The sequence below is a fragment of the Camelina sativa genome, chromosome 16 (assembly GCF_030686135.1).
Source record: "Camelina sativa cultivar CO46 ecotype springtype chromosome 16, ASM3068613v1".
Taxonomy (NCBI): Eukaryota; Viridiplantae; Streptophyta; class Magnoliopsida; order Brassicales; family Brassicaceae; genus Camelina; species Camelina sativa.
In genome coordinates, this window is record NC_141895.1 from 22,970,605 (window position 1) to 22,983,657 (window position 13,053).

Here is a 13,053-nt window from a genome sequence, read left to right on the forward strand (position 1 = left end):
AAAAATCAAACGGGAAGTATATAACAGATTCTTTATTGTTTGTTGAGCAGAGAACAAGAAAACACACAAAAAAATTCTCAGAATCGTTTCGTATCCTTGGTGGTCCTCTTGATTAGCACTTTAAGGCTTTGTTGTAGGTTCGCTTCCATGGAAGACAGAGAAGAAGAGTCAGAGAGGAGGAGATCCATGGCCATTACTCTGTATGAGTTGAAGCTCCGCATGCGCAAGTTACACCAAAGTTCTCTCGATCTTGGTTCCTTCTAAACCCTAATTTTCCAGCTAATTGTTTTGCCAAACATGTCTGATCTTTAGGGTTTTATGATATGCATGACACTTGTTTTCTGGATTCAGCGATGACTCTATGAGCTACTGGAACATTCCAAGAACGAGTTTGAAGAAACTGAACACATTCTCAAATATCTTACGACTACTCGTGCGGAAAGAGTTGGAGAAGTTGTGAAACCTCTAGAAAAAGAACGATGTAAACCCCTCTCTCTCTCTCTCACTTTTTCTGGTTTTGTTTTGTTTTGTTTTTTTCTTTTTTTTTTCCAAATCATTCACTTTCACAAATTCAATCTTCAGTTCTTGTGAAAGGAAACAATGGCCGTCGTTACGTTGTGAACTGCTGCAGTAATGTGGATCAGTCAAAGCTAGTTTGTGGAACCAGAGTTACTCATGAGAAAAAGACATTGACGATAATGAGAATTCTCCCTCCTATGGTTGATCTATTGGTCTATAATATGGTGCATCGAGACCGTGGAGATGTTAGTTACTCAGATCTTGGTGGTTTATCCAAACAAATCAAAGATCTTCAAGATTACATTGAGCTTCCTCTCAAAAATCCTGGAATCTTTCAACGACTTGGTGTAAAGCTTCCCAAGGTTTGGATTGATTACTTCTTCTGGTTTTGATTTTTTTTTTTGAAAAGAAGAAGAGAATTATTGTATCGAATTATGTTAATAGGCAGTACGCAGTACTTCTTTATGTACCTCCTGGAACTGGAAAGACATTATTAGCTAGAGCAATCGCTAGCAACAACATGGATTCAACTTTCTTGACGGTTAGAGTTCATAATCATATACATTGCTAGTTTTTTTTTCTTAGCTTATTCCAAAGTTTAGGATAAATTGGTTATTTTGTAGGTTGTTTCTAGCGCGCTTGTAAGCGAAGATTTGGAAGATAGTTCATTGTTAGTGAGAGATATGTTTAAATATGCTCGTGATCATCAAGTAAGTTCTCATTTTTTTTGCTTAATAGATGTTGTGATTTATTTTTTAAATTACTTACGTATGATGATCTGTGTTCATTAATTCTTCTGGTTAAAGCCTTGCATCATCTTTATGGATGGGATTGATGCTATTGGTAGACGTCGTGGATCCAGAGAAGGAGGAGTAAAAACTAGTGAATGTGACAGAGTTCTCATGGAGCTTCTTTCTCAGCTTGATGGATTGAATGAACTTGATAAGGTTGTCTTCTTCTTCTTGGACGACCTTTGTAGTTTTATAATCAGTAGAAATATATTATACTAGCATGAGTTCGTTTATGAATCATGGCTTTTGTTTTATTTAGGTTCAAGTAATAATGGCAACAAACAGAGCTGATGTTCTTGACCCTGCACTTCTTCGACCTGGTAGAATCGATAAGAAGATAGAGGTTCCATTGCCTAATGTTGATTCTAGAATGACAATACTTAAGATTCATGCTTCTGCTATAACTAAACATGGAGAGATTGATTACGATAAGATCGTGAAATTATCTGAGGTTTGTCACACATACATATATACATGACTTGTGTTTGTGTAAAGCAAAAGTGCAAAACAAAACAGAACTTATTTTTTTGGAAAAAATGTCTTTTGCAGGGATTCAATGGCGCAGATATGCGTAACCTATGTACTGAAGCAGGGATGTTAGCTCTACGTTGTCCCAAATGATTTCATCAAGGTTAGTGTGTTTCTTCTTACGGTGATCTTTGATCACTTGTTGCAATCTTTCCCACTTTATATCATAACTAAAACACTTTTTTTGTCAGGCTGTAACAAAACTAGGCGAAGCGAAGAAACTTGTATCCAGTGCACATTACTATTGCTGATTATCGGGAAGAACAAAAATAGAGAAACATACCGAAGAAAGATCTAAAATATGATTGAAAAATTCATCAAAAGAAGAAGAAGCATAGATCTAATAAGCTAGACTGAGAACCTTTGTTCTGTTTTTCTATGGTTTCAGTCAGTTTGAATCATCATTAGCTTCTCTTTGCATGGATTCATCTGAGGAATCTCCAAATTCCTCTCTATACATCTCTTCTATCATTGGTTTCCAGAGTCGAACTCGAGCATTTATAAACCAATTTGATACCTTTGATCATCATCAACAACAACAAAAATGACAATCAGAATCAGGATGATACCAAAAGAAATTAAAAGGAAGATCAGATCCAGAGGAGTGTACTTGGTTCTTGGAAAGCCCTGTTTCAGACGCCAACACCAGCTTCTCTGCTTCATTCGGATAACTGTTAACATTACAACAATCAAATATTTCTTCTCCAACATTTACTTCGACCCACTGTTAGAAACTTAAGCAACAAGAAAACTTACGGATGCAAGAAATGTTGAAAGAGCCAAGCTCGGAGAATAGCAACGGAAGTCTCAGGTAAGCCTCTGATGGGTTTCCAAGCATGTCTTTGTGGTCCTTGAACCAAACCAAGACGCTGAAGTGATGATGAAGTGTTCCCATCGAACAAGCTGAGCTGTGATAAGCCAGAGCTGATGATCTTGGGAACATCTTGATGAGAGTTGATGAATCTCCGACGAACAGAGTTGAGCTGAGAGATTATTGCTTCTTCAAGACTACCGAAATGTCGAGTCATGGCTTGAAGAGCTAAACCCGTGTATACTTTGGATGATCCTTCTCCTGCTATTTCCTCAAATGCTGCAATCACTTGCTCCAATTGATTGCAGTACATGTCAAATCTTTCTTCTACCTGTCCATAAAGCGGAGTTAACCAAAATAATGTTACAACAAAAACAGAGGAAATAATTATGGGACATTTAGGAAACCAATCTTAAAACATCTTAATTCAAAAAAAAATAATACTACCTATATGCATCTTAAAGAAACATACCATTTTTGGTTTAGATTTTTTGACCAAAATTTAAGGTTTTATGCTTTAGGGTTTAGAATTTTTGGGTTTGAGGTTTAGTCTTCAGACTTTAGATTTACTTATTAGACTGTAAGTTCTGGAGTTCATGGTTTAAGAGTATACACTGCTTTGTTAAATTAAACATATATAAACCAATTTAGACTATTTTCAAAGTTGTTTGGAAGATTAGAGTGACTGACCTGTTGCAATAAACTGAGAAGCTTGGTGATTTTGATATGAATCTCATGATTCTCAGGCAAAGACATGAAATCTGAACTGCAAAGTTCGGATTTGATTTCTGAAGACAACTTAAAACCGGATCTTTTCCTTCCTGGAAACAGCTGTTGGATTAGGATGTCGTTGCAAAGCTCAACATCTCTACCACCTATATCGATTACTTCTTCTACAAGGCACTGCACTGCCTTGGCATATCTTGAATCCAACAAAGTACCACGCAGAGATGAACACTCATGTCTCACCCTATACTCCTCCATCTTCTTTCTACTTGGAGACGTTCTGTTTACTCTTTTTGCTCCACATACATAAAATAAGTAACCAAAAAGCAATCAATATATATATATATATATTATTCATAATTTCATAATATATTTTATATAAAAAATTGGAAGTTGACTTGTAGCGAAGCTAGCTTTTGAAACCCATAAATACTAGGCCAATGCTAGTTACCAGTATAAACCAGAGTGCCTCCAAAAATTCAACGAATAGCATTATATTTTTCTTCGGTTTTTGATAATTGAGTAACATGATATATTCGGTGGACTTTCTTGCTTTTATAAATTATCAAATTTGAAATATGAAGAAACTGTTCGTTGAAATCTGTGGAGTTTACTGAGGTAGACCATTATTCGATTAGACCCCTCGTAAACTATATTTTTGTGGCAACCCATAAAAAATCTTTGACGTTGAAAAAACACTATTAGAGGTAATCCATGGTCAAAGCCAAGTTTAGAAACAATTATTGTGTTAAAGAAAAGCACTGAAGATTTTGAAATCACGAAGCACCTAGAGAGAGTAAGAAGAGCCAATGCTGCATCCTGCAGCAAAAGCACTATGCATAGTTACCTACACCTCCACCTACTAATAGCACTTAGTATTTAAAATAATGGCAAATAAATAAAAACAATTGAGGTAACACACCTGTCCAAGAGAATTTGGTTTTGTATATCCTTGTCAAAAAAAAGAAGAAAAGGGATATATATGGTCCCTCTCCTCTGAGCACCAAACAAACAACAGGCTTTTGCATAAATGCTTCTTCTTATCTTGTTTCAGCATCCACAATCCCTTTTTGAGCTTCTAACTTTGTTGGGAAGTTCAAAACCCAAAAAAGAGAAAAAGACACACACATGCAAACAACAAGTATTAACTTCTCTTATAACTTTTCTTTTTAATTTTGTAAGAATTATATTTCAAAATGTTGAAGGAAGTATAATATAATTAACATGCAAATTCTATCTACTATTTGCCTTTTTTTATATTAATTAAGTTATATTATATTTCTACAATCCAGATTATATACATAATAATCAAAATGGGTAAACTACATACTGTTGTAGAGAAAACTTGAGAGTTGTTTGTGGAGTCAATGATGATTGTCATTAGGGCTTAGGGAACTAACTCTGATTTCACATTTCCACAATTTTTTTTTCTACCAAAGTAAAAAGACAAACTCCACAATTCTTCAAATTTTAAGAATGGAGTTAAAAGTTGACAACAAAATATTGGAGTTAGTTCAAAATCTTCATGAGATTGAGAGTTTTACCGTATTAATGGCGATGCAAAAAAAAGGGAGAAGCTGGTTCATGATTGCTATTATTTATTGGAAGTTCAGAGATTTTGTCTGCGTCTGAATCTGAACTCAGAACAATAAAGGCAAAGGAGCATGAAAAACTTTAAAGAGTAGTATGTGTATTTTGTTGATAGTAGCTGCGAATTAGGACAACTCGTAGATGTTGAAAAGACGCTGCAAAGATCTCGAAGACATTGCTTTGGCTTTTCTTAGTTTCACATCTACTTGCTACTTTGCGAGTTGCTACAACACATCCAATGGCCTTCGATCGAGTCTTCGACTTTTGACCTATTCATAGCTTCCATTATATTATTATAAACTGTTATCATTAATTTATGTTGGTTAACATAAGAGTTTGCATACATTTGAAGGTTAAAAGACGTAAGATAATAAAATCATATTTTAGCGCGCTTTGTATTATTGATGTTAAAAATATCGTTAGACGGTAGTAGGACGACATGCGAGGTGGACCTTAGTTGTGGACCGAAAAAATGAAAAAAATTATATGAAATTTATTTGGAAACTAGTTGTGTTGATATTTTAGGCATTTAAAAAAATATGTAAATGTCATGAACGTTTAATAAAAATATACAATTAACAGTATGTTTGATTTGGTGTTGATTTCATTATTATCACTTTTGTTCCGTTTTGTTTTTGGTCTCGAATAAATCAAGAAATAAGCGTAGTAAAAATTAAATAAATTGTTACCGAAATTTTTGCAATTGAGCTATTTTTTATTAAATTAAATTGTATAAAAGAAAATGAAAAAAATTGGAAACCTTTTTTTGACAAAACGGAAATTAAATTGATTTTTACAACTGTTTATACACTATTCTCATCGGTATATTATTGCACAATTTGAAAGTAGTATTAAAAATTTGTTTAAATAATATTGTGATTAAAATTTGGTATCAGTGAAAAATATAATAAAATGGGTGATAATGAAACGAACGCAGAACGTGGAATTAATGTTACGATTGTACCGCTTGGACCGTTTCATTAACGCAGCAGCAAAAATCCAGGGGATCCTGGCTTTGTTTGTGCTGCATATCACTGACACAGATACACCAAAGTACGAAACGGTCGTGGATCTAAAAAACCGCAGGATGCTACACGTGTCATCATCTCCACCGTCTCTAAAAAAAAAATCTGCTCATTAAGATCTCTTCTTCAATCAGACAGAGAAAGACCCCACAAATCTGAACCCTCCGATCTACTACGATCCTTCCTTCCTCGCTTCTTCTTCTTCTTCTTCTCCAAGGGGGATCTCTCTTTTGTCTCTGTCTCCATCTCTTAGAAGGCAGTATGACTAGCTCCGGTGCTCCTTCTCGCAAGGTTCTGTCTCTCTTCTCTCTCTCAGTTGCTCTGTTTATTTGACTTTGGTTTTGGAATTAGGGTTTTTGACTTTCTGTTTTGGGAAACTTGTGTGTGTAGGCTCTGAGCAAGATCGCGACTAATAGACTTCAGAAAGAGCTTGTTGAATGGCAGATGAATCCACCCACTGGCTTCAAACACAAGGTCACTGATAATCTCCAGAGGTAATTTACTAATTTTGGGTACTTACTTCTAGGTTATATACTTTATTCGTGTTGTGTGAATCATACGATTTTAGCAATTTCTTGATGTGAAAAAAAAATCATGGGTTTTGCAGATGGATAATTGAAGTTATTGGTGCTCCAGGAACTCTGTATGCTAACGATACGTATCAGCTTCAAGTTGATTTTCCTGAACATTATCCTATGGAATCACCACAAGTGAGTGTATATCTCTCCTCTTGTTCTGTGTTAGTTTAATCAGTGTTATGAAGATCTCTTGACTAATGAATTTGTTGTGAATTTTGAAACTGTAAGCTGAACTGCATTTGCTTACTTCATTGGATTTCACATTAGTAGTAGTGCTTGATAATCAATTTGGTATCTCTGATATCTCTCAAGTTTGGTCTCTGCTTTCTTATGAAATCTCTTGAGCTCTATCGAGTTGACTTGAGTATTAAGTTCTTATTCATTTGTGCAGGTGATTTTTCTTCATCCAGCTCCTATGCATCCTCACATCTACAGCAACGGGCATATTTGTTTAGGTATATCAATATCCTCTGTTTTATGATACTCTCTTTGCTGTTTTGGTTATTATCTCGCTTGTGTTGGTTGATTACTAGATTTATAATGGCTCTTCTTGGCTTGCCTTCATCTGAAGCTTGATGGGAGATGTCAATGATGATGATTAGTGTTTAGCCTCCATAAATTTGTTTCTTGTTATATGTAATAAGGCTTCTCTACTCTCTTATGTTGGTAGTAACAAGACATTTTTGGATATTAGGCAATCCTAGTGATAAACATAAAAGCTATTTATGAATTATATGATCTTCTTGGAACTGATTTGGAGTCTTATATAGCTGATGATATATATTCCTTTAGATCCAACGGTACACTCGTATTCTTAAGATCAGTGTTGAGAAAAAATGTACATATTGACTGAAAACATTTGGCGTGTTTCCTGCATTTTATTGTTCAGATTCAATTCAATAGCACAATTTTAAACATAGGCCACCCTAGAGGAGAATCTAATGTTGTGTATCAATTTGCAGATATTTTGTATGATTCTTGGTCTCCAGCCATGACGGTGAGTTCCATCTGCATTAGTATCCTCTCCATGCTGTCAAGCTCAACTGAAAAGGTACGCACAGCTCTTAAGCTGAACCATACTCTCTTTGTTCTTCCACAAAGCTGAACCTTCCTCTCGCTTGCTTGGTTTTGTTGCAGCAACGACCACCCGACAATGACCGTTATGTGAAGAACTGTAAGAACGGAAGATCTCCAAAGGAGACCCGATGGTGGTTCCACGACGATAAAGTATAAAACCTCGTTCGACCATTAAAAAAAATGTAAAATAATCCGAAACAGTCTCGAGGTTTGTTGTCTATTTTTAATTTAACCGGGTTTAAGCTGTCCCGAAACCCATGTCCAAAATCCGTGAATGTAAAAAAACAACACAAAAAAATTTGACTAATTTGAATCTTCTACTCTAATTTTAAAAGCCCTACTAACAAAAGCCCCAACCTAATCTCTCTGATGCTTCTCTACTAGGTCATATATATACATCAGGAAGAATATTTTTCTCAACTACTACTTTCTTCTGGTTTTGGTTCTGTCACCATGAAGCCGCTGACGAAGAAGGAGACGATGGAGGAAACAAAGACAAAGATGGGTTTTGAAAGATTCTCTGACCAGTAGCAAGTATGTGTCGCGGATCGAACTCATCTTTCAGGCTTCTGAACCGATCCCACTTGTCGCCAAAATGGGCCACCCACTCTTCCTGTGTTGCGTGGTGAGGAAGGTACTGCTTCACATTGATCTTAGCTTGTTCGCAGAACTCCAAGATCCGCCTGTTCTGGTCTTTCAGATACTCTAGCTTCTGAGTCTCCTCACCGTCCGTTAAAGCTGACCTCAATAGAGCCACCAGATAGAAAACTTCCTCATCCGGCGTCACGGCTGAGCTCCTCTCGTCCCATCTGGCAAATAACAATCAAATAAAGCCACGTCAGCAACGACAATATCTATATACAATTAATAAATGATGTGTGGAGGGTTCGTTGAGATCGGTTTGGTTTAGGAGAATCCGAGCGGGACCCACCCACCATGAGTTCTAGGAACTTAATAAAAACAGACAAAACCTAATGTGGACCGTCGGATTTGGTCGTAAAAACAAAACGAACAAAAGAGAAAGACGAGCCGACGAGGCGTTATTGTCAATCTTAGCTGGTTCGATGCACATGTGGACAACGTTTTACGGACAATCCCATGTACCACGTGTCGAGTTTTTTTCAGTTTTGACAAACTTTTTTATTATTGGACCACTAATTAATCCCCACAAGCCACAAGTGTAACTTTGCATGCATGCAAGACTCGTTTCATTCTTTTTTCCTAACGACAGAGTTTAGAAGTAGTAATCAACGGTTATGCTAAGACTTACTTGTCTTTGTTCATGGGGTAGATAAGGATAGGGCCACTTGTTTTATTCCCCAAAATGCCCTTGAAAACGCCTTTGTCGAAGTCAGAGATTCTTGATTTTGGTACGAAGAGGTTGAGCCATGGGTGTGGAACCTCCCACAAATTCTTGGACCGGAGCTTCAACTCCGCCTTGTGTACCCGGTCGAGAAAATCCACATACTGCAAATCTGTCGTAAATACTGATGTCGGTATGAAATTCAATTTCTTCATCAAAATCTCTACTTCCTGTAAGAAAGAGAAAAAAAAATTCCACGTTTAATATACTTAATCCGGAATAGGAAAATAAAGTTTACGGGGAAAATTAAGAAAAGTTGTTTTGCTATTAAAGCCTACCAAAACAAAAGATAAGTTAAGATTCCAGTAGAGTTGGTCTTTAAAAAAAGTTAACTTAGAGAAAGAGGAATCATTATTTGGTGAGTGGTCCATGACCTTGTCCACTACTTAATTAGTAACCATGATTAATTCGCTAGTGATAAACTAAAACATCAGAAGAAGAAGAAGAAGAATATTTTTAATGTGTATTATTAAGTTCAGGTGGAAAAGCTAGATCTCTGTAGATCCTCTCTGGCTTCTTCTTCATGTCCTCTTCCAAATTTAAATTATAATAAAGTGTAAACACAACAAAAATACTATGGACACTACTTTTGATCATATACTAAATTAATTTTCATAATGATTTCCCAATAATCGCATAGCGTTAAATCCTTCCAGATAGTCATCAAATATAAAAAAGAAAATATCTCTTTGTCTAAGTGAATAATGAAAGTGACCTGATCGACGGTTTCGGAGTCGGAGTCGTGGTAGTTCTTGGTGATCTCTAGGCAATACAAAACGGACCCGTTCGAACTAACGGACGAGATCTTGACGGGGTTACGTGGAGAGAAGAAAGAGGATCTCCAATTGTTCACGAGACCTTCGTCCACAATCACAAAACCTTCCACGTAATCAAACTTTAATTGACCATGCATCGATATTAAGTACTCTTGATCCTCTGTAAACACCTCAAAGCTCGAATACAATACCCTTATCCATCTTACCTGTCATCATAATATATTTTAGGGTTTTAGTATCTTAAAATAATTTTTAGAAAAATATATTAGCATCAACAGTAAAAAAAGTTAAATATTAAAAGACCCGCCCGGGATTTTTAATTTTTATTATATAAAAAAAAATTACCCTTTGGGGAGCAGGTTCAAGAGAGATTCGTGCTCGTGTAATGATCCCAAGTTGACCTAACCCACCAAGAACTCCATGGAATAGCTTTGTGTTCTCTTCTTCTGAGCATCTCATCACCTCTCCTTTCCCTATTTTTTCATTTCAACTTTTTGTTATTTAAACTTCAAATAAATATTTTTTTATATATTTGATGAATTTGAATGTTTTTAACACTAACCAGTTACAACGTCCATCTCAAGGACGTTACTAATCTGTGGACCATGGTGAAAAGCTTGACCACTGATTCCTGCATTGGAGAGTGTACCTCCTACGGTGAGGTATAAGTAATCAGTCCAAGATTTTGGTGCTAACCCATATTCCAACGTTTTCCTCAACACATCGACCCATAACTCTCCACCCCAAACGTCCACATACATTTCATCCGGTCGGATGAGTGGCTCCGGCGTCCCGGTTACGCCGTGGTTCATCTCAACCACCACACCGTTCCTCCCCGCTGCTGCTTGCCCGTTTATAGAATGGCCGTGACCTCGAGCTGAGACCGGAAACGCGGTGGCTGAACCGTAAGCTGTTCTGACGAGTCGTGCCACGTCTTCGGCCGAGGATGGATGAAGCACGGCTAATGGCTCTTCCGGAGACTTTAACATACCGAAGTCCGACGAAACAGAGGCTAACTCGGTAGGGTGGACGCTGAAATATCCGTCGACATCGATGGCTCCGATGCGGAGGAGCTCACTAGGACCAACGGCTATGATCAGTTGACATATAGCGAACGTGATGAGGAGAAAGCTTGACGTCATTTCACGACTTATGAACGAATAGTCAAGAAACAAGAATCAAGATCGAGAGGAGGAAATAATATATAGAAGATATTCTGATAATGGTTTTTTTTTTTCAGATAATGGAAAATTTTATGGGGAAATGAAAAAACATATATAGGGAGATCCTTGGGGGTTCGTGAGAGCTAACGTAAGCCCAGATTACGCTTTGAAGATTTTCTGAGCAACATGCACAGATTCTCTGTCTTTCTTTTTTTCGGTTTGGGTGAAGAAACTTTAATATATTATTTACAATAATATATAACGAGTGTTTTTAATATTATTTTCGTTCAAAATTAACGAGTTTATGCGGTTTATATGTGTGTGTCGAGAATATGAAGACAAAGAGTTCTCTTATTTATAGGACAAAGAGTTGTACCGGAGAAGATCACGTCATATTCTCTTATTAACAAGTTCATCTTTACACAAAAATCAACAAAAGCACCGTGTGATATCTACGTGTCACTCACTGTTTATACTATTAACCTTTTTCTTTTTTGTCAATTTTGATTTTAGCTATAACACTAGTAGTTTTGTATCATATAGCTACAAAAATTTGCTACAAAAAAGTTAATAACAAATAATAGCTACAAACTGTTACAAATTAGTAACAAAATTTAATATAATAGATATTGTAGCTAATTAGTTACTAAATGTAGCTATATAATTACAAATATTAACAGAAATAATTTGTAGCAAAAATGTTAAACATTTAGCAACACAAAATATTGTAACACTGTGGTACACAACACCTAATGTAACAAATTGGTAGCAAAAATATCTGACCAAATTTAGCTACAAAACTACGTAAAGGATTTGACTAATTCAAAAACTGGCAGTGTCAAGATACAAAAAAAAAACAACCAATTTGATATATGGTTATGAAAAAAAACGTGTTATATCAGTGTTCAACCTAAATACAACTGATTTGACAGTTGACTTACGAAAATTTAGTTGTCTACCTCTTACCTCTAGAAGTCTAGAGTAATGAAGAACAAGCACTAGACAATTCAACAGTACATATTGATTGGTCCCAAAAACGTTTTATGATGGTTAGTGTGAATCTTTGATAGTTCTCATCTCTTATCATTAGCCAAAAAAATGTAACTATTTAACTGAAATTAACGAGAAAAAAAAAAAAAAAAAAAAAAAAAGAGAAGGAGAAGAGGATGGGATAGAGGTCATGGCATGGGGGAGACTGGAGAGATATGGGGGAGAGACGAAACATATGAACGCCACGTGGGATATTCACGTGGGAGAGGATGAGGTCACACGTGTGTAGTGAAAACAGTGGGGTCTATTTTTTGGATATGGAGAATCATAGTGGCCCTGTTATCTCCTGAGATGAAGTAGTTCTCTCTTTCACGTGGTCACTGTGCCACAACCACATGGTAAAATAATATTCCTTCTGTCTCATAAAAGATGATGTTTAGAAGCATTTAAACATTTTAAAAAAACAATAATTATTGAATTTAAATATATTTTTTAATTAAAAAGAGTATTATTTAATTTTAAACCAATAACAATTTAAAATTGTAAATATTTTCAATGATTACTTATTGAAATTTACAAAACATCAATTTTTGTGAGACAAAAAAATATCTTAAAATATTAATTTTTATGAGACAAAGGGAATAATAACGAGGCAAATAAATATCACAAAACCAAAATAAACAAAGTAGATTATCAAAATAAAAATAATAAAACGAAAATATGATGAAAAAAAAAACTATACGATATTAAAAAAAGAGAAGATAGATAGATTCTTCTTCTGCAGTACTTTGCAGTCGGTAGATCCTCTCTTTGGCTTCCAATCGAGATGGTTATTATTTTTACATTTTTTGTTTTTTTTTTGGCAATCTCTCAAATCATAAAAATCTATTTGTTTAGTATTTTATAAAGATATGATTCTCTATATATATAGTAGGTGAAGTCAAAATTGGTTTAACAAGACTCCGTACGTTGTTATTACTTACATATAAAAAAATCTAAATTATAAGCTGCTCTTCCTCGAGTTTTGTATATACTATTAATCAAAAGTTTGTAAGCGATTAAATATAGGAATGTTGTTCTAAAACAAATATTAAGACGTGAACTGGTGAAGTCACT

The 13,053-nt window shown here is 35.5% G+C and overlaps 3 protein-coding genes and 1 pseudogene across 4 annotated transcripts; 2 read left to right on the forward strand and 2 right to left on the reverse strand.

Moving 5' to 3' along the window:
• Positions 1 to 5: 5 nt before the first annotated feature.
• On the forward strand, positions 6 to 2,242 carry LOC104753856 (26S proteasome regulatory subunit 10B homolog A-like; annotated as a pseudogene). The gene is made up of 9 exons (XR_015584281.1): positions 6 to 253; positions 359 to 481; positions 583 to 881; positions 968 to 1,060; positions 1,143 to 1,229; positions 1,326 to 1,466; positions 1,570 to 1,761; positions 1,860 to 1,941; positions 2,030 to 2,242. The product of XR_015584281.1 is annotated as a 26S proteasome regulatory subunit 10B homolog A-like (transcript).
• LOC104751416 (BEL1-like homeodomain protein 11) lies at positions 2,053 to 3,688 on the reverse strand. The gene is made up of 4 exons (XM_010473352.3): positions 3,340 to 3,688; positions 2,595 to 2,980; positions 2,449 to 2,509; positions 2,053 to 2,355 (listed from the first exon to the last, which is right to left on the reverse strand). Exons 1-4 carry the CDS (start codon positions 3,631 to 3,633, stop codon positions 2,227 to 2,229), a joined length of 870 nt encoding a protein of 289 aa, XP_010471654.1. The 5' UTR covers positions 3,634 to 3,688; the 3' UTR covers positions 2,053 to 2,226.
• Positions 3,689 to 5,970: 2,282 nt separating this feature from the next.
• LOC104751418 (putative ubiquitin-conjugating enzyme E2 16) lies at positions 5,971 to 7,971 on the forward strand. The gene is made up of 6 exons (XM_010473356.3): positions 5,971 to 6,281; positions 6,381 to 6,484; positions 6,598 to 6,700; positions 6,960 to 7,023; positions 7,531 to 7,619; positions 7,706 to 7,971. The coding sequence occupies exons 1-6, from the start codon at positions 6,252 to 6,254 to the stop codon at positions 7,799 to 7,801; spliced, it is 486 nt and encodes a 161-aa protein (XP_010471658.1). The 5' UTR covers positions 5,971 to 6,251; the 3' UTR covers positions 7,802 to 7,971.
• Positions 7,834 to 12,104, reverse strand: LOC104751417 (cytokinin dehydrogenase 5). The gene is made up of 5 exons (XM_087491134.1): positions 10,347 to 12,104; positions 10,130 to 10,257; positions 9,724 to 9,990; positions 8,916 to 9,178; positions 7,834 to 8,454 (listed from the first exon to the last, which is right to left on the reverse strand). Exons 1-5 carry the CDS (start codon positions 10,924 to 10,926, stop codon positions 8,094 to 8,096), a joined length of 1,599 nt encoding a protein of 532 aa, XP_087347260.1. The 5' UTR covers positions 10,927 to 12,104; the 3' UTR covers positions 7,834 to 8,093.
• Between the last annotated feature and the right edge of the window lie 949 nt (positions 12,105 to 13,053).